We start from the raw sequence: 21,901 nt of genomic DNA on the forward strand, positions 1-21,901 counted from the left end.
TAGGGCATTAGCACAATGAATACAACAAAATGCAGATGATACACTTTGACTGCTGGGATGAAGCTTTTAAAGGTCTCATTCCAATTTTGTATGCAATGCGAGTCTTTTTTCCTTTTTCTGTGCGGTCTTCTCCCCTCTTCATATTTTAACAATGTGGATTTTGAATGTTTTGGCTTTGCATATCACAATCGAGAAAGATCTATTGTTTAAAATCCCACTCTCTCTGCCTTTGCATCACTTAATTCCTTATTATGCAGAGATTTTCTTGGCGTCATCTCTTCTTCATCTGCAGGGATGTGGCTCTGCTGGCCCTGGCAGTGGGAGTCTGGCTGGTTCACAGAAGGACATGACTGCCTCTCAGTTGCATTGTGTATGTTATATTAGGGTTAGCATTGAAGCCACACAGGAAGTCTGATCTCTGTGCTCTACTGAAGTGTTTTCACCTTTGCTGTCAGAGTAACCTTGACCCTCCTGTGATCTCCGAGTTTCCTCAGAGAAGCTTTACTTTCTTCTCACAGAGAAAAACAGACCCACCTCACACACATTGAACCGCCACAGCTGTAGACCACCTGACTTAAATTCACAAACTCTTAAACAAAGGTAGTGGGCCTCTTTTCCCTGTACGAAATAATTTGTAACAACTCTGATCTTTTCTCAGAATCACATTAATCAGGAAATGAGTCGGTCGACGTGACTTGTATAATACGATACACATTTGGAATAGAGATCTATTAAGTGTACGCAATTGACTCTTTGAGGTCTGTTGCCCGTCCCTCGTCGGGTGTAGTAAGGGGTTGCTGTGAGTCACTTCTACTCATGCACGTCTGGTCTCATATTTCCTCCCCATTAGGCTTGCATTGCTCTCCTCTGTGTTGTGATGGAAGCTAATGACTCACTGGAACTCTGCCTGGTGTTTATCAAATGTCTCGGTGTAGGGCCGGTGGTCTGAAATCAGTCTGTAATTTTCACATTTAATGAAGTAGCAGTGTTTCCAATACACTGGCCATTTGTGTCGGCAAATGTAACATTGACTGCCACATGTTGATATTCTGTTTTGTTTTGTTACTTTTTAAAATTAGCAATTGGTTTTGTCCCGGTTCTACAATGAAAACATCATGTGCGCATGGTAGGTTTGTGGTCGGCTTATCCTGCAGATAAAGCTGATGGCAAAATCCTGAATTTAATCACTACGGAGTTCAAGAATATTTACTTTCATGACAAATGTTGCACATATGTGTCCAAAACGGATCCTTTCAAGTCAAGTATATATGTTCTTAACTAGGGCTGCCCCCAATTAGTCGACTAAACGTTAGTCGGCGAAAAAAGTATTTGTCGACAAATTTTCCATTAGTCAAAGAAAGGCAAAAAAGAAGCTCCGTGCGCTGCATGTGCTATGACACGTCACCCGGAAACCCTGCGACTTCATTCGGAGCTGTGCCTGGTCATTCAGTTAATTTGGTCGGGCAGGAAATCCAAAGTGTGGATCTTTCTGAGCGAGTAAAGGACAAGCAAACTACGAAGGCAAAAAGTCTCCTCCATATCCACACCATAACGTATCGTCCACACGGTTCCGTCGCGTGCTTCAACGCAGACGCTTCCCATTCACTTTGAATGGGGTGACGTCACGCTTTGCCGAACTGCATTGTGGTTCCGTCGCGTTGCTTTGCCTAAATTAAACTTTTCAAGCGTCGACGGAAGCGCCAGCCAATCAAATGCCAATACAAGCGCTAGCCAATAAAACCGCGTGCTTGTGTGTCCGGAGCGGGAGATTAATATGATTGGTTGTTGGTCGCGCGACAGACACGCCCACCGGCAAGCTTCAACGCGACGGAACTGTGTGGACGATACGTTAGAGCGCAGCTTCCTGAATGCTGGTTTCTTAACAAAACACGGAGCTTAATTATCCCGACAGCAGGAAAACAGCAGCAGTGAGTCAGGCAGTAGCCTATCTTTGTATCAACATATATTCCTATAATATATCATCATTCTGACCTCAGAAAACGATAAAGCTCTCATTTCATGATGAGGGCGTAATGCGCCGAGGGATTTTTGCCGACGCTCATATTTTCAGTGTTTCCTCGGTTGTATTTATTGGGTTGTTATATTTAGATATGGAAGCTAGAACTAAATGTTTTGTGTGTGTCCTCGCTGCTTGTTCACACACACAATAAGAATCCTTACCGGAGCTTCTGCTGTTTATACCGCTGTGTCTGTTCGGTGCGCTGTGACTCTAATGCACTCTCTACATTTAATTGATATTTCAAAGATTCATTATTACAGTTTTATTTTATGTGAAGCACAACGTACCATGCTGTTATAATAACGCTCTTCATCAGCCTTTGAAACTGAAACCATTTTGGAGAAAAAAAAAGAATTAAATTATATATCATAAACGTGCGACTAATCGCCTTAATTGACGACTATTGGTCGACTAGAAACATCTTTAGTCGGGGGCAGCCCTATTCTTAATGCAACGCTTCCAGTCTCAGAGACCCTACTCCCTAAATAATGTATAAGCATGCATATAAAGAGCCTAGCTAGTATGGCTGTATTTTGTTAGAATAAAGCTGGATTGTCGGACCTAGCACGCTATAGCTGCTAAGGAGTGTGGGTGTTCCTCATCCAGCACTGTGAGAAAGACTGAATGGTAGTATTAAATAAATAGCCAATCCAGGTGACAAGATCATCATAAGAAATACAAATAAAGTGAAGCTTTCTGCAATCATATCTTAGCTATATCATTCTGCTCTAGCACTGTGGAAAATGATACTCTCACAGGGGGAATGTGTTGAATTACCTCAGGCTGTCATCCGTAAGTGCACTGATAAGAATGTATTAAGGAATTGCATGTGTTAGAGATGTGGTGAACTTACACTCATAATGTTAACACGTCTTCACAGAGTTTGGGAACGGGGTGGTCGGGGCGTGTTTAAACGCGTACATCATTCAGTGTTAGACTAGTTCTTCTGCTGGAGTATTTTCCAACCAAAATAAACCTATAGTTTTAGATTATGTTCATGTTTGGAGACTTGCACGATGAGATTCAACAGACTTCTATTTTCGCATAAGTAATTTGTCTTTGTGATTATGTGAAAATCAGTTGTAATCTAATTGGCTTCTTGATTTCTGATGTGATGTTTTAAATCACCTAATCAAATTATGTCGCACCATGGGTATGAGCTTCAGGAAACGGCATGAAGATAAATTGAAACATATTCAGCGCTCAGAACCACTTCAGAGGTTAGCCATACTTTTTTCTTTCTGTGGTTTACGCTTCTTTTTTTTCAATTTGAGTAAATCTGCCAACATTTGTGGTTTTCTTTAGACCCCTCGATATTTGAAGTTATTAAATTATCTTTCTTTTTTATACACTTGATCTCAAATCTGGCATTAATTTCTCTTAGCATGCCTTCACATTTAACTAAATTATATTTATTTTTAAGGGAAAACTTTTTATAGTGGTACTACAGTTTCATATAAACTTAATCATCTGTACTTAGTCATCTTCTGTTGTATGACGAACAGCAGCCTTCAAACATCTGTTTATCCGCCTGTTCATGATTGGAGCGTTCATCAACATTCAGTCGTGTTTTTTGAGATTATTTTAAACTTTAATCAGAGCATCTCTGCTTTAATCCAAAACACAAACATAGTCTTAAGATCATACTTAGACTGTTAAGATTATTTCATCTTTCACTTGAATAAAAGGCACTGGGGGACGTTGGTTAGTCAAGCTACATCAGTCCGTTTGCATAAAACATGTAAGATGATCTCATAGTGCTTGGGTATCTCCCAGTAGAACCCACGCCAAAGGCTTTTCCAGGAATACCAGACCCCGATGTTCCTCAAATCCACTTCCCTCCTCTCCCCCTTGCCTCAATTATTGTATCCCTCCTCCTCCCCCACCCTTCCCTTGACACTGGGCCAGCCTTTCCTCAAATTCCATGCATATGGTCCATTCTGGGAAACACCCGTGACAGGACTGACCCTAACCCTAACCACAGGAAGCAAAGCCTCATGGTTTCTGCACCGGCTTGAAGGAGTCCAGTAGTCCCATTGGGGAAAGGGTCGGGCAGTAGGGCAAAGTCGTTATGTGCTTTCTAGGAAATCATTTTGGCTCGGATCATTTTTTACTTCTGTTTTTGTGGTAAGTAAACAAGATATTATTCAGTTATAGTTCATATGTTAGTACATGTAAACCTTGCCTTCATCCCTCTTCTTACAAATACAGTATGTCCCTCTTTTTAAATAGAGATTGAAGACATTAGCAGTTTAACAGTTGTTGTCAGAGCAGTCGATGAACAAAAGGGCTGCTCTTCAGGACACTAATATCTCCATGGATGCTAATTTAATTGAAAAATCTAACAAAAACAAATATGGCTTCTACCGTTTGCCGAGTAAGAATTTGAATGACCTCATTCTTTAAATGCTAAAAAAAACAACTTGACAATCTCTGTTGAAATAGTCTGACCTCATGCTTTGGATTTCTTTTCTAGACTTGTCTTACTCTTTGGACAGGGATTGCATCTACTCAACACCTTCAGGGGCGGGGCCTGATACACTCGGCTGTCTTCCAATTCTTCTATTCTAAAGACCTGTAAATGACTCACCCATGATCTTAATTTAGAAAGTGCATCAAAGAAAGACCTCCAAATAGATGCCTGGGTTTTTTGTTCTTCGAAAAATGTTTGACAGGCCTCGTCTGCAAAGTATTACCAGATATTTCTTTGTGTAAGATTTTAAATATTTAAAACAGCAGAGAGGCACAGTTTGAGTTCCATCTTGACAAATCGGCTAGTAAATCTGATCAGTTTTCACTGGGAAAAAAAACATTGAATGCATTTTGAAATAATCCAGCACAAAATATGCTGTTCTGGGTGGCAAGCCCCAGTGTACAAATAAGCTTAAATACAAATATGTAGGGAAATCACTTCAAACATATCTTCTCCTTCAACAAGTCTTTATATTTTGTTGAAAAATTGAAACAATTATCAATTTTTGTTCTAGATTAGCATGCCCCAACCACCACATGGCGATGACTCTAAAGCACATGGTGTTGCATAAGGAATGATACAAAACAGAGAGATACTCACTCTCCGTTTTCCTGAAATATTTGGCTGCAAATCACCTGTGTGTGACGTCAATCTCACTGATTCACACCAGAGCGCTTGCATCACCATCAGAGCAAAGCACACGTCTTATCTTCAAGGTCTGCTTCCACAGAATGAAACACGGTGCCGACATTTATTTACACGCACCGTTCATTATTGCTCTCCAGTGACAATGCTTGAAAATGCCTCAATAATAGAAGTAACCTTTGCCAACTCTTGGCTGAGAGTTCACCTCAGGGTGGTTTCTCATGTTGTCTGTAAGGGCCACAGGTCAACTTCTTTAATTTCAAGAGTCAAGTCTCAATTCTCGACTCTTAATTCTTAATGGTTGGGTCAATGAATATTAATTGTTTTCAGCCGACCAATGTCTGTGTAATGTTACTCCCCTGTGTTCCATTCTCTGTCGACTAATTAGAATAAACATTAGAAAAATCTTCGAGTCGCTAATAATCCTACATTTCAAAATATGTGGGATTTATTTTCTTATGGATTTGAGTTTGGAATATGGCTGTAAACAAGTACATTTCTAAAACTGTAGCTCAAACTACTGATTGTCATTCTCTATTACTGCATGTATCTATTGTCATGAACATTAAATGAAATGGTAAACAGACTTGTTACAATTTCCCAGAGCCAAAGGTGATACCGACAGATAGCAAATGTTTTTTCCAGCAGACTAAAACACAGAGATATTTAAGTAACTACATGATATGCAAATACATTCTCACACTAAAGAAAAATAAACATTTTTTAAATCTGGGTGATAATTACACTTATTCACACAGTACATTGCAAGCACACTTTTTATTGTATTACTTTGATCGCTCAATTTGCATTTTTTTTCTCCATATTTGTGCTCACTCTCTATTGTTCGTGGACATGGACAAAATCTGGCTAATAATCACTTTAATCTGACATATTACTCAGTTCTACTCCTTTTCATCTCAGTATTCTTAAGTGAGAACAGAAAAGGACGAGCCTTATCAATGAAATACAGAGACGACATACATACGACATATGAATCTTCTCTGCCTCCTCCAGGTTCTGTCTCCCACTGCGTCTTATCTTATGTTCTCTCCATATCTCTTTCTATTACTCTCTCCATTGGCCTTTTCTGTCTTCCTGTCTTTGTTCTCTACTTTCTGCCTTTTTGCCCAAATGCTGAGAGTTTGTGTGTCTAGTTGATCCACAGGCTGTTCATCTGGTAATCCACAATCGATATCAGCCCCATCTCTAGATAGAAGTGGCCTATCTGATAATTATATTTTGCTCTCTATTTCTGTAAAAGGCTGCCCTTCCCCTCCCTGCTTTGTTTTGGTCCCTGGGATTCTTCTTCTGCTATTGATTGCATCTGTCCACATGCACATGTGTACACATCGCTCTCCTAAAAATATGTAATTTTTCAATACATTATGTCTTAAAACAAACTCCTCATAGTTGAAAATAATCTGTATTGCAAAGAAATCACGTTTTTATTGACAAATGTTCTTGCAATTGATCAATTTATTCATACAATATTCATTTTGGATAGTTCATTGTTGGACTCGAAAACATCATTATATCTGTCAAATAATTTCCTGGTTTAGTTTGTGGCTTTCTTTTTCCTGCAGGACTAAAATCAAGAGGTTTTAAATGGAAGACTCCTGAACTTGTTACGTCACAAAATACTTTGTGTATGTGTGGAAAAAAGTGGGACATTCTGAGCATTATGTTTCTGCACGCATGTTTTTGATCTTCGCAGAAGTATGGGTGTAGCTGAGGTCGCTTGTGTTCAGGCAAACACTTACATATGGGACATTTTTGAGATGTTTTTGGTCACAGCTATGGTCACTCAAAGGACGATTCATCCATTGTGATCCTTTGATGTTGCACAGGAAGTGGCTTCCTTTGACTTCCTCAGCCAGTGCCATAGAGATAGTTGTTTACTGCCTTTCCATGTAGTGTTTGTGTTTATAGCTCATAAAAGTGAAGTCGTACTGCACATTGTGTTGACCCTGCACTGCAGTGAAAAATATATTTACAAGTTCTAAATCAAGTTATATGATTTACTTTGCAATTTTACGGTAACAGCAGAAGAGGCAAAAAAACATTGAAACCATTTTCCGTTTAAAAAAAATATATGATGTGTTTATCGTGTCTTTGTTTACTATTTGTTACAATCGTTTTTTAAAATAGTTTTTGTATTGGCACTATTTATAAAAAAAAAGAAGCTTTCTTTTAAAAAAAAAGCGTATTCTTCATTCTATGTGTTCGTATGCACCATCTACACCAGCAGCATCCTCTGTGTGAACCTACTTGGTAATACAACCTATTCTCATAAATGCTAAGATATTTGTCCACGGGCAACAGTTATTATATATTATACAGAAATGACGTATTGCCTTTCAATTCTTGCAGTTGAGGAGTAAGGTTGAACATTGGAAGTGATTTATCCAACTGTTCTGGTTTTGAGACTCTGTAAAGTGTTGAGGACTCAGTCTGTAGCTCCGTGTGCAGCCAGTAGGGGGAATCGACTGCTCGCGCTGACGCCTTCCCCCCCTCTCGCCTCCACTCCTCTCCCCTGCGTTCTCCCAGGTTGTGGAAACGCTGCAGCCCGCTGGTCTGTGTCTGGATCCCTCTCTCGCACAGATCTGCTAAAGACCCTCCTGGCTGGGCTGGAGAAGGAGGAGGTGCTCTGCTCTGCTTGTAGCCTCGGACGAGCCCCCTTTACCGCCCTGTCAGTGTGGAGAAGAGAGAGAGGCTGACTGATAGAGAAAGCGCACGCGAGAGTGAGAGAGTGTGAGAGAGAGAGAGAGAGAGAGAGCGAGAGCAACTGTGTGACAGAGGGAAAGAGAACGAGGCAGGCTGCTTAGAGGAGTGAGAGAGCCAAGGACAAAATAAGGAACACATTTTACAAGTGCAGGAAGAGGGAGGATCGCAGACGAGGGACTCCTTCTCTACTCGGCACCTGGGACTCACTCACTGTGGTTTTTTCCAACTACTCGTCTTCTATCTGGAAACCAGAGGATTGACTTACCAACCGGTGGATTTTTAAAAATACACATCGTTTAGAAAACTGGGATCATTTCTCTGTCCTCTTGCTGGCTCCTTCGCTCTAGGCTGAGATTGCTTTCTGTGCGTGCGCTCGGCTCTCGTGTTGTGATTCTGCTCCCTGCATAAAGTGCATTTCGTCGGCTACCGGTGCTGAGGATATCTCCCCTCTGTCAAACAGGACAGCACGCAGCCACCGTCGGATCAGACCACAGAGAGAGAGAGAGAGAGAGAGAGAGAGAGAGAGAGATACTTTGTGTATGTTAGAGGGACACAGAGAGAGAGAGGGGCAGTGAGAGAGAGTCAGATCCACAGTGTGTCTGAGAGAGAGGCAGATTAAAGCCCAGGCAAAAGACTGGAGTGAAACAGCTCAAATAGAGAAGTGAACCTATACGTCCTTTCCCGGTTTCCTTGCCATCCCTTTCCTCCTCCTCCTCTCCTCCTCTTCTTCCTTCTCCCATTTTCCAACATTCACAGGACTGCCAGAGCTACTGCCACCTGCACCTCTTCTCTCCACTCCACTTCCTCACCCTTATCGCACGTTACCATCCGATACCAGCCACTGACAGACACAGCGCTCTTGGTTCTAGCACTTGTGGAAATATTTCCATTGATCGGGCAGTAAGAGACTGAGTGAGCGAGCATCTACCAGACACTGAGGCTCAGGACCGGTGAGGCACAGAGCCCCCCCCAATCAGAGGCAGACCCTCTCCCAGCTGCTGTCCGACACGCAGACCCCGTCTTCTCCCCGGAGGACCGGCTAGCGACACAGAAAAGAATCGCACTGCCCCTCCGCTGCCTCTATCCCATTGCTAGCTACTTGGCAGCTTCCGCCCCCGTGTCACCATTCCCTGCCTCAGTGCTAAGGATTCCAGCTACATGGGCAAGCGATTGGAGCAGCAGCCAATGTACCCTCAGTACACCTACTACTACCCCCACTATCTCCAGACCAAGGTACGGTTCTTCTCCTCTTCTTGCATTCCTCAAGCATCTACTCCTACACTTCTGTGTCCTGCCTCCCTCCTTCCCTTCCTCCCCCACCTCCTCTCTTCCACCGCCCTCTCTTCATCCCCCTCTCATCCCTGAGTGGAGATGGGATTTGATGGATAGCCGGCCTTGGCTGTGATGGTTTCAGATGGCAGGTACCTCGTTGGGAGTTTGGATGTCTATGTGTGTGTGTGTGTGTGTGTGTGTGTGTGTGTGTGTGTGTGTGTGTGTGTGTGTGTGTGTGTGTGTGTGTGTGTGTGTGTGTGTGTGTGTGTGTGTGTGTGTGTGTGTGTGTGTGTGTGTGTGTGTGTGTGTGTGTGTGTGTGTGTGTGTGTGTGTGTGTGTGTGTGTGTGTGTGTGTGTGTGTCTCTCTGAGTGCAGGATCAGGGATCAAGGCCAGTTAGCCCAGCGTACCAGACCGTTACTGGGAGCTGTCCAGTAACATCCATCCATCCCTCACCTGCAAACTGATGAGATCTTGATGTGATACAGTGCAATGGCATCAAGTGTGATGTGTTAAATAACATATCAAAGATTCAGAGGCTTTTGTTATTTATAAATAAGTGACAGCAGCTATTTTTTAAACAGATGAGAGGATCGGGACCCACATTTAATTCCCTAATGAAGTATTTGAAAGCTGAATGTAGGCCTTTGTTTGAGTGCTTCAATGCCACTTTTCTGATTGAGGCGAATACAACGTTTAATTATGAAGCTGCTTATTCACTAACCAGCACAAATGGCTTATTGTTGTGCTTCACAAAGAGGGACATACAGGTTATGAACCCATCTTTTTTTACGGTGATGGTCGTTATGTTCTGACAGAGAGCAGGCATGAGGGAGGCTGCCCGTGTTTGCTCTAGCTGTAGTATGCATCAGTGCCTCTGGGATGGAAGCCCAGGCTGGGCCCCGACGGCTGCCAGGACACTGGATAGGCACACTACCCAGACATCATCAAGGGATTAAAATGGAAGCCTTTTGGGTTTTACTCCATTTGTTTTTCTAGCACATGTGTAACACTAATTTCTGACCATTATCGGATGCTAAAGGTGTGCAGTTGAACTTGACTTGTGCAGTAGTTATGTCTCAAATCCTTTTTTTATATTGTGATATTACAATTTTCCATTTCATTGATAGCAGACTATATACTGTAGGGCAGCTTAACAAACTTCAATACAGGGAACCAAATATTTCCTGAGCAACATTTTCCAACGTGTCAAGTTTGGAAATTGGCATTAAATTAAATATTTTTTTGACATAAACCAAAATATTTCTTTATCTTATTAAGAGAAAGACATCTTACTAGTTTTTTCAACCCTGAAACATTGAACAAATACAATTAATTAAGCAAATAGCTGTTCTATTAGCATTAGTGTAGAACATTTGTAAACACCCAGCCCTAGAAATGAACGCTAAATTGTAGCAAATCCACTGTGTCAATACAAAGGGCATCAGGCATAAAGAAAAGGAGTTAATGCAATGAATGAATACATAAAAGTGATAAAAGGACAGTGAAGTATACTGGCAAGATGTTTTCGTGCTCTCTCGTGTGGAGCTGGATGGCGAAGCAGTGCGTTTCCAGCGGCGACGACCTGCCTGCAGCCCCACCTGGCAGTCCACTCGCTCTCACCCTGATTTATAGTTTAATACATTTGTGCTGCTGCCATATGGCTTCCCTCTACCTCCCACCCACCCCTCCACTACTCCTTCCATCATCCCCCTTCCCCCTTCTAATATCTCAGAGTTGCTCATCTCGGAGGCCTCTCAATCAGGGCATGCCCCTCCATTCTCCCCTCCCTCCCTTCCATTTATTTCCCCCCCTCTTCCTCCCTCCCCTCGCTCTCAGCCAGCCCGCTCTGTTGCAACAGGGCCCCCTGCCTCCTCCGCCTCTGCTGCAGTTCACTGCCAAGGTCAGCACAGATCCGATCTTGCCACCGTCAGCGATTGAGGTATCCTTGAGCCAGCCGCTAGGGTCCTGTGTCATGCAAACGAGAACCACAGTGGGGGCGTGGTGAGGCGGGGAGAGCATATCATTCTGTTTATTAATCAGAAGCCGACATTCATATGCGTGTTTAGTTAGTGAGCCGATGGCCTCGTAGGTGGATGTTATTGGGCAATAGACAGGGTCATTGGGGAAAGGGGAGGTGGGGAGAGAGGCCAGAGTGTTGGGCAATGTAACCCAGAGGGCTGTCGAGAGCTATCTCACACTCTCATTAATGGTCATTGATAGCTCGATTACAGAGAGGGGAGAAGGGCCATGGCTGGCAGCTTCAGTCCGACAGTCGACAATATCACACGGTAGTCACTTTGGCCTCGCATGTGCACACACACACACTCACACACGCACACACAAACTCACTACAGGTCCCCCCTTTTGCTTCACACGTACACTACCGCTCCGATTTAGTCATCAGTCTCAAATCACACAGGTCTTTCTCTTCATCTTCACTGCTGCATTCCCAAGGTATGGCCTCATTCTTCCAAGGGATGTGAGCAGGGGGGCATAAATATCTTGGATAGGGAGGGGGAGTGGGGCGTAATTCATGCTCAAGTGTTGCCATCCACCTTTTCTCGCCTCCATTTTATGACACGTATTTGTGATTCTATGCATAGAAAATGTATAGAACATCTGCACTCTGTTACAGCTAAGGACCCTTTTGTTAAAAAAGGAGCCAGGATTGTCAAGAAAAACTGAGGCCCATTTTGAATTGGGGGTCCTTTTATCCTCTGTATGTCTGTATTATATTCAAATGTAATGGAGTTCTCTGATGCTGTCCAGCATGAGCTAGTCAGCCCCGATTAGAATGTGAAAGTCAGAGAATGAGATGAAAAGATAACATTTGGCTTTCTATTGATTAGTGCATTGGGGCGTAGCATGTGCTTCTCTTTAGCTGAATTATTGATTCCTGAAAGTGTGTGTGTGTGTGTGTGTGTGTGTGTGTGTGTGTGTGTGTGTGTGTGTGTGTGTGTGTGTGTGTGTGTGTGTGTGTGTGTGTGTGTGTGTGTGTGTGTGTGTGTGTGTGTGTGTGTGTGTGTGTGTGTGTGTGTGTGTGTGTGTGTGTGTGTGTGTGTCTTTTATATGAGGTTATGGCTGGGCGGAGCTGGCAGGATGCTGCTTTGAAGAGAGGATCTGTCCCAGCTGATCAGTCCATGTAGACATTTGCTGAAATTGGGCATTTATTCAGCCTGTGTGTTTCTTTGTGAATTTGATTTGAAGCTTGCTGTTCATTCAAATGTAATCATAGGCAATAGATGTGCATCATAAATGAGAAAATTACTGTAAATGCCTCGCTGTGACCCGGCCCCTCCTCTCGCCCAGGATAACAATTACACAGATCAATTATTGTTATTTCATGATAGTGTTTTGGAAAGAACATGCATTAAGCTAAATGTGTACACTAAGTGCCGGTTGTCCCTGGTGTGCATTTTTATCTAATTCTCTCTCACTGACAAGCATTTAAGGTTCTCTGTTTTAATTTGACAAACACTCTCAATAGGAACTCTCAAAATAAGGATCATTTGCCTTGAAAACCTGCACTACATGAAGCCTCTGTTGTGAAATGTTGTCCCTGCTACTGCTATTACTGCATACACCCAAGGTACCTGACACTGCCCTACCCTTGTGCTGTTACACCACAGATAGGCTAGGTCATTACATGCCTAATGTCAGCGATATCACACACACAGACACGCAGGGATGCACTGGTGCTGGGGCTGTCATCTGGAAGCGGCATCTGTGATACAGTCGGACTAGAACATGCAGAACCTGAGAAGCAGAGAGGGGCAGAGTGAGGTAGATTTATCAGATGCTAATGTCCCTGGCCTAGAGTAAACAGCAGTCACTAGACCCCTTGATGGGAGTGTCCAATACTGCCATTGGCCCCATTTATAATGTCTAATTCTTCAGAATCTGAGATGGAGGAAAAGGGTGTATGTGCGTGAGAGAAAGAAAGACAGAGAGCCGAGGGGTGTATGCAATAGGGAGGGAGGGAGCGGCCAGTTAAAAGAAAAAGGTTTGGTTACATTACACCGGGTGATCCATTGTGCTACAGAAATAACAACAGAGCCGTATAAATCCTCCTTTAATGCCTAGATAGAGGAGAAAGAGAAGCACTGAGACAACAAGGGAGAGACAGATATACATGGACGGAGAGCAAGCAAAATCAAAGGCAGAGAAAAAAGGTCCACTTTCCAAAGTCTTTCATTAAATCAGTTATCAGTGACGCAACTCTCAGTTATAGCTTAGTCTCCTCTGTCTCCGCTGATGTGGATCTGCTTTGAAGAGTTTATCAAGGGGCTTCTAGGGCTGGAAAAAATACACTTCTTAAATTACATTTACTTAAGGCTAGCCCTACTTTGAGCCCGGGACAATATGTTCTGATTAGTACAAAGACAGGGGTAGTATAACTCATTTCCCTCACTTGTAATTCTTGTTACATGCCTCACGACCGATTGCCCGAAACAAAATACTGTCCCTGGTTCGCTGTAAATCTTAACCCATCATGTGTTCTCGCTTAGCTAGCTCAATCTGGCAGGCTTTTCCAGCAAGCGCTCTATCTTGGTTTCCTGCTTTTCCCCTCACATTTTCCCAATCCTTCACCTCACACGGTCAAATCATGAAAGGCGGCCTTTTTGATCATTAATCAACTAATACCCGGAGTCTTTATCTGTCTATGGTTACAGCTTTATCCAGCAGCACAATCCCTCCATGTGTAACTGCCAGTCAAAGGGGCAGACAACTCCATTTATTTGCTGTATGGCCTGTGTGTAAATGCACGAACCTGCACATACACACTCTGCAGCAGGGGGTACTCTTAACTCTTCTCATCTATCAACTGACAGCTCAGCCCTATCTGCACACCCATACATTAAGATTGTGTATGTATTATTGCTTCCCGCAGCCTCTCATAAGCCGGGCGCTGAGACCTGGCCCTCAGCATGCTGCCGTCCACATCTCATTACAGCTGCTCCCTCAACACTGATATCCATTTTGTCAGATGAGCAACGGAGGGGCAAACAAAGGAGCATGAAAATGAAATGGCAAGATTTATTGTGTTTTCGATAGGTTGCATCTCCTGATGGGAGGAGGAACCTGTTCTGTATTAAGTTAGGAGTACTTGACACGGGATTCAAAATGTAGCAGCAATGTTTTATATGTGTGCTTAAATAGCACGTTTTACGAGAACAGATGGTGTACGAGCATCTGTGTGGAAATGTGTGATAAAGAAGTCCATCAATAAGTTTGTACTTTAGGAAGTCACTGGTTTTGGACTGTACATGAGAGGTAAGTGGCCTAGTGCTTAAAGTGAAGGTCTTAAAACCCGGTCACATTTATCTTCTCCGCAATAAACTCATGCTTTACTGTAGCGTCCTTCAGCAAGACCCAGAACAATGCACCTCCCCACTCACTGGAGGTTGCTGTGAAAAAGAGCATTGCAGATAAATGCCTAAAATATAAAATAATGTGCTTGGTGGTGGATCTCTTGCCCCAGGGAATCTCGTCTCTGAACCCTCCTTCGCGGGCCATCTGGAGATAACAGCCGACTTATACAGTGCTGCGGGAGAAAGGGACTCCAACCTGTTTGGTGAAATGGGGAATACTGTATGGGGAGGAAGGTGGCGGATTGAGCAGGGCGAGTTTACTTTAACCGGAAAACCAGTCCCCACCAGCTTCTAAACTACCGCTGTGACAAGAGGAGCACACACATTAACACAAATACAACCGTAATGGGATCATTTAGGCTTCAACTAAATTGCGTATGTGAATTTTCAACCACAGGTGGTCTTTAGTATCTGTGCGTAATAGGCAAGCCTTGCATTTACAAACATTTCTAAGTGCATTAGAGATATTTATCCCAGGATGTGGTGCTCTTCCTTGTGGGGAACTGAAATTAAACACATGTTCTATGTTATTTCGAAGTATTCTTTCAAAGAGAAATAGGCATGCAGAGTCAACATGCAGCAAGACGGAGAGAGACGGGGAAGATGTTGCTTTAGTTTTAGAGCCAGATGAAAGGAGACACATGACGTGCCCTTCAAACCAACCAGCACGGCAGGACTCAAATACACCTGCTTTTTTCCTCTTTCTTGTTTTCACTTGCACTTCTTTCTGTAACGTAGTATCTGCCTGGAGATTTCTCCTCTGGCCCACTGTTTCACTCTTCTGTCGCTCTGGCAGAGGTCTGTCTGGCATTATCTGTCTCCCCCTTTGCCTCTGAGGATGGTGGGGTACAGTCACAATTTTGTATTTTTTCCTCTTTTCCTATTTATGTATCCACCTCAGTTTTGCTCTGACCACTCTTCCTTGCTCATATTTTTTTTGCCAAGTCTTGCTTCATCTTTAAACTCTCTTTCCCATCCTCCATCGGATTTGCGTGCCGCTTCCTCTATTTCCGGGAGCCCCTGCTGTCTGCTGGGCATGGTGTCCTGCCATCTGTGCAGGATGACATGAGTGGCTGGAGAGACACCTCCTGTAGACCCCTTTAATACATCCACCCCATATTTACATGCAGAGAAACATATGGGATGTGGTAACCGTTAAACATACCTAAAACCCTCTTACCATATTCCAGTGAATCGAATTGTTCTGTGAGTATGGTTAATATAAATTCCCTATCGGTAGGACAGAGTCTTAACTTTGCCTATATTATGTTCAATATTTTCCAACTGAAGGGAATACGTTGAGTGACTATATTTAGTCAGGGATTATCAACTTTGTTGAAAAATAGATAAAGGGATTACAAACTTTGTGAAACTGTTCGTTCCTGTTGCTGCTCAATACATACTGAATAATGTCTACAGAAAGGTGTATAATAAAGAATCGGATCAGTGTGTGGTTCAATATTTTTGTTCTATCCTGAGAATAGCACTCTACAAAGGCAATCACTACCTGTATTATGCGAACAATTGAATGTAGTTCTGAAAGTTAAGTCTGTTTGTTTCCATTAATATTATAATTTCTTGATTGCAATTTTAGCTTTTGCTGTTTCACAGCATGTTTGAATGAATTATTAGCCCCTGTTTATCCCAAAGTAAAGAGCGATGCAGAATTAAATACCCCAACAGTGACTGATAAACTCAAGCTCCTTTGTTTATGTGAGCCACATAGCTGAAATTCAGAGGGAGGCGGATAGTCATTTTTCTTGCTCCATTTGAGGGGAAGATAGTGGAGAGCATGAAGGGCAGAAGAGGAGTGGGGTCATGATGAGACTGAGCCGGTGGTGAAGGATGTCAGGGTGAGGTCACGTGCTATAAGGGAGGGGGAGGTAACTGCACCTCGTGAGAGACAGACCGGCAGGGGAGGTTTTTTTTTGTTCTTGTGTAACTGAAGCTTTCGGTGTCTGCTGCGTCTGCTGCCCTACCTTTTGGCATGCCGATTCAAGGGAAGAATGCTCAGGTTGCTGGTGTAGCGACAGCGGCAGCCAATGGGAGGAGGCAGCAGCTCAGCTTGGTAGCGTTCACTGACTCAGCCTCAGCCGGGGTAATTGCTCCTGCATTTTTAACGAATGGCTGCTGCGTACACTTTGAGGAGCAGGGCACCAGAAGGATCGCCGCATGGCTCCCACTGCAGCATAATTGACTTTTCACCTTCCTGAATGAGGGCATCAGAGGGAAGCTGAGGCCTGCTTTATACCTTCACGCCTAATCGGAAATAAATGTCTCTTCATCGTGATGAGTGGTGGTTATTATGTGAATGTGTTAATCAGATGAAGCCCTTGTATCTGTGCTGGAAAGACAATTATTGTATACCTATTCTGATGGTACTCTCCACAACAGTGAACTGCTTTCATCTTGTTATTGAGTCCTTGTCGGTGGTCTACCTCATTCATTACTAGACACATTTTGGCGAACTGACAGCGCCTAATAGCAATGAGCTCATAATCAAAACAGCCTGCTATGAAGGCAATATTGTGTCTTCCTGTAATGTCCGGTAAAAGGAAGTTTCATGTTTTTATGTGCAGTGTACTACATTGTATAGTTTCAAGCTTTATATTTTTGTCTTTTGCCAAGAATCTGCAAAACCCTCAAAAGAGACATACTGAAGAATCGGCATTCTAATTTTTCACCATATTTTATTTTTTGTAAGGAAACTTTTGCCCGTGTAGATCTCACTTTGATTGAATTTGCATTTAATTTCCATTGTGGCTGCACAAACGGATGACCTGGTGTCTTTCACCTGCAGACATCCAGACAGGGAAACCAGAGAAGACTCCGGCCACAGACATGCAAATGGTAGTGTAGCCTCACCACTGTGATTAGTGTAGGAGGCCCTGCTCCTAAACACATATACCGGCTTTCCTGCACTATTTACTCTACACAGCTGCATTAGTAGTGGCAGGCTCAATGAAAATACCATGTCACGCATAGCTTGAAAAATGGCTCCTGGAAAAAGCCAATTCTGCCATGAAAGAGGATAAGCAAATAGGCATGAGGGCTTGAATAGCTGCCAGTCCTGTCAGATTCCCCTCTCACCCAGCCACAATGAGCTCCTATACAAATAGGGATACGTGCACCAATTTAGCGCAGCAGATGAACCTTGCGAAGCCTTGTCGGGCAAGTGGGGGATTACCAAGAGCAAACAGGCCTTTCTCCCTGCTTTATTTGAGTTAAATGACTCAAGCCACCCTCTTAGATTTTGCCTGAATGGTTTTTCTAGCAGACCCTTTCACTGCTTCAGCCGCTGCTTAGGGGCACGATGTGTATGCATTAGTCAGAGTATGGAAAAACACAGATTGGGATACAGGTAGGCGCGTGAATCACATTGCAAAGACACCGATGCAGGGAGCAAGCCGAGCCACCGAGTATAGATACTGTGGATGAAAAGAAGAATAAAAGAGAAAGCCCTCAGCGTTATGGAGTTCAATTAAAAGAGAGATATTATTAATCTTCACCAGTAATTAGAAGCACATAAACAGCCTTTGGTAGCCGTATTAAATAGTGTCATTATGATATGTTGTCTCCATGTGAGAGGCTGGTTGTCTGCCTTTTCAATAGTTAACATGATAAACTATTCAAAAGGGAGACGACCCGCATCATGGACACCCTTTCTGCACACGCAGAGAGAATGAGGGTTTGTAGCAGATTATTGCCTGAAAAGGAAAACAATATTGGGAGGGTTTGATGCAGAACAGTAGTTTACTCCTGTACAATCTGCATTGAAGCAAATGCAATCTCCTTTCTCTCCCCTTTCGCTCCTAAATTATTAAGGTCACCCACATTCGAGAGAAGAAGAGGAGGACCGAGAAAGGGAAATGCACGCAGGAATAAACGCTTTCATGTGCATTCCAGTTTGACAATTCTATCTGTATTCAAGTTTCAGAATTGTTTTAATAAATGCAAATGTTAGCATTTGGGTACTTTTTAAAGATGATAAACATAAAGTGATGTTTTTTTCCGCATTTATTTTTTTGTCTTCGGGCACTTTTAGAATATTTTAGAAAACGGTGGCTTTGAAAAACAGTTAGTTCCTAATTCCCTGTCTGCTTTCTTTCTCTCATTAGCAGTCTTGAGCACCCAGTCGAAGACTTGTATCCATTATTTATCTCTAGCCCCCAAAAAACAACAGCTGCATGCTTGTGTAACCGCCATATGTTTTGCTTCTCCCAACATATTGGGGGGAATCATGCTGTACAGGGAGCTTTATATCAACCCATAGAGATCTGTATCAACCCCCATGCAGACATGCGCCACTTGGAGTATTTCCTAAATGCCTTTTTTTTACAAGGAAATATAGTAGAAACTTTACTCCACATTAAGAACTTCGACTACATTGGGCAATAAACCACATAGGCACCTTGCCGAATGTTTCCGGATGCACCAGTGGAACAAACCGAGGGAGTGGTGGGAAGAGGGTCACATTAGGATTCAGCCGATAAAGCAATAAACCCTTGTAGGAGCTGCAGTCGGCGCCATTCAGAGCAGATTCTGTGTCCTCAGCACTTTGGGCCTGCAATGAATCACTAAGCTGACATTACCCCGCCTTCCTGAGAATGTTGGATAAACACTCCGGCAATGGTGAGCCAACGTTTCCCGCCACAGACCCGGTGTAGTCGTTAAGACCGGTGTTGACACTCTCGCTCCTTCTTAAATGTTTAGAAACTCTGTGCCCCAGTTATGTAGACTTCATGTCGAGCGCAGGATGATCTGTTTAGTTACAGATAGCAGTTTAACAGCCAACTGGAGCTGCAGCATGCAGCCCCAGCTCCATCATTCCCAATCCCCACTCAAGGGTTATGGAGGACGCTCATGGCTGATGTGTGGCAGCATTAACCAGCATGTCGCATCTGTTTAACCCATGTGTGTGTGTTTGGTGATGTTCATCTCTCTGCCAGTGCGCCCGCGTGGCAGTTGCCACAGTGATTTGTAAAATGGGACGCTGTCTCTGAGCCTGTCGAGGCTTTATTAGTAGCATCGCCTGGAGTGTGCTGTATTGTTACCATAGCAATAGTTGCCAATAGTGTTTGCTTACCTAGCCCATTGTTTAACAGCGGGTCAGACGAGGTTACTGGAGAGTAACTGCTTTAACCCTAAGGTGGGGAACCGGTAAAAAAACGTTTTTTTGGCATGGACTCTATTTATATTAACTGATTATTTCAAACTGTGTTAAAAACTATTGAACTTCAACCCCTACATAGCATTTCCTAATGTTCCAGCTAAGCATTAGAGAGAATGTTTTATTATTTAAACAGTCTTTGGTTATTTTTTACCTAATAGATCTCATCGGGATTCAAGTAAAGCTCCTTTCTCCTTTACATATTCATAAAGCATAACACCTCCCCGTACTCTCAGGGCATGCCAGAGAAGTTTCACACACTGTTAAAAACCCCAAAATACACAATGATCCACATTATCATGTGCATACAAAACAGCCTGAGAGGAAACATGAGAGGAGAGGGCAGCACGTTTATCGTTGAGGAAGGACGCTGGGGGGGGGGGGGGGGGGCTGGCTCTGTATGTATGTAAGGAAGGGTGGGAGCCCTGCCGAGTTCACTGAGTTTACTAGAGGGACTGACACTCAGCTCACCCTCCTGCAGTCTCTCTCTCTCTTTCCCTCTAAATAATTTATCTCATATAATTTATCTCTCTACCTCTATCTCATTCACTCTCTCATACACACAGACATGCAATTACCCCCCACCCCCATTTCACACACATACACACATGCCTCCGGGGGTTCAGTCATGGGGCTGTTGTGGAGTGAGCAAGCTGGAATCTGCGAGGGAAACCTGATAGGCTTTCCCTGTGCCAGACACATGAGGTCACCCTGACTGATGCTGCCAGCCCGCCTCCCTCCATCCCTCCACTGCCATCAGATTAAAACCTTGTATCGCTGAGAAATCAACTGCAGGACTTAAGAGATTTTCCTGCTCCTCTGGAACTACAAAAAAGTATTTTATGTACCCTTAAGGATCGTTAGGTTTTAAAAACGACCATTTGTCTATTAAATTAAACTCTAGTTTATTGCAACTTGGGTCTTATTCTTTTTACAGTATTGGCCATTGGTCATTGTAAGTTAACGCTGAGGTGTGGGGACATGGCGATGTCCCTAAGAAGACGTCCGATGTGTCAAGAAATCAAACCATTGCACAGTTTTAAAAGAAGCTTATTTGGAAGAGAAAGCAAACGGTAAACTAATAACCCAAACAGTCACTTGTTAACAGTTTATTTACTCTAAACATTGTTATAGTGTGCTTGCTATTGATGTGCTTAACAGGTTTAATGTGCAATAAGGGATTATTATCAACACTTTGCCGTGTGATTATGTGGTTTGTTTGTTGAAAACAATATTATCATAAATGATAGCCAAAACTATAAAACAGGAACAATGAATGAACTGGGATTATTTCATTTCCAGCCAAAATGACACACTTCTTAGTGTAGTGATTTGTCATGCAACAGCCATGCCTTTTCTATTTTAACCAAAAACAGGGAAGGACATTGGAGAATGTTTTCCAGGAAAATAACAAAACAAAGAGTAATACATCTCAAACATGTCAAAAGAAAATCTCAAACTAATTTCAAACTTTACCACAACAATATGAAATACTTCTCTGAGAGTCTGTACATGGCGCAAAGTATCTGCCGTATAGTTAGCCCGTTCTCTGATGTGAAAAACAATACACTCTGCAATCTCTCAAAGTTGATGGCTATGAAAGGTTGGAATCTTAAAATGGAAAATGTGCAGCAGCCGAAAGCTCTAGAGACTTGCCTTTTATCCCCAGCAGCCCTTTGAAATACCCACCCAAACCCAAACAATACTGTCAAGTCAAAGCAGTGGTCTCAAAGAGACCCTAAACATGACGTCCTTTAGATCCCGGCTCCTGTTCTCTTGTCACACAAGCATGCAGCACGGACACCCGCATTCAATCAGCCAACACACACACACACACACACACACACACACACACACACACACACACACACACACACACACACACACACACACACACACACACACACACACACACACACACACACACACACACACACACACACACACACACACACACACACACACACACACACACACACACACACGGACACAACAGTCATCCCCTGCTCCCACGTATCTCATGTTCTTCCCATATTATGTTGAAATGGACATGCATAATTGCGCTGGCGTGGTTTGTTGTTTTTGTTGGCGGTTATCAACAGCCCCCATGAATTCTCCGACAGAGGCGATCATTGTTGCAGGCACCGCAAATCTATATCGCAGCGCTCGCAAATATGCTGCTTCTCTGAGGTCCCATTGTCAAGATGGAGTGTTCAGACTTGTA

General features: G+C 43.2%; 1 protein-coding gene across 5 annotated transcripts in view; it reads left to right on the forward strand.

Annotated features, from left to right (window-relative positions):
- Positions 1 to 21,901, forward strand: part of LOC117454713 (RNA-binding motif, single-stranded-interacting protein 3) — a 310,119-nt gene that overhangs the window by 99,801 nt on the left and 188,417 nt on the right. For 2 of the 5 annotated variants that reach the window (XM_071204811.1, XM_034093849.2), the window contains exon 1: positions 7,832 to 9,095. The exons of the other annotated variants lie outside the window; for them this stretch is intronic. In XM_071204811.1, the coding sequence (XP_071060912.1) occupies positions 9,021 to 9,095 (75 nt within the window). In that variant the 5' untranslated portion in view covers positions 7,832 to 9,020. Of the gene's footprint in view, positions 1 to 7,831; positions 9,096 to 21,901 lie in introns of those variants that run through there. 5 annotated transcript variants of the gene reach the window in all.

This window comes from Pseudochaenichthys georgianus, chromosome 11, assembly GCF_902827115.2.
Source record: "Pseudochaenichthys georgianus chromosome 11, fPseGeo1.2, whole genome shotgun sequence".
Classification (NCBI taxonomy): domain Eukaryota; kingdom Metazoa; phylum Chordata; class Actinopteri; order Perciformes; family Channichthyidae; genus Pseudochaenichthys; species Pseudochaenichthys georgianus.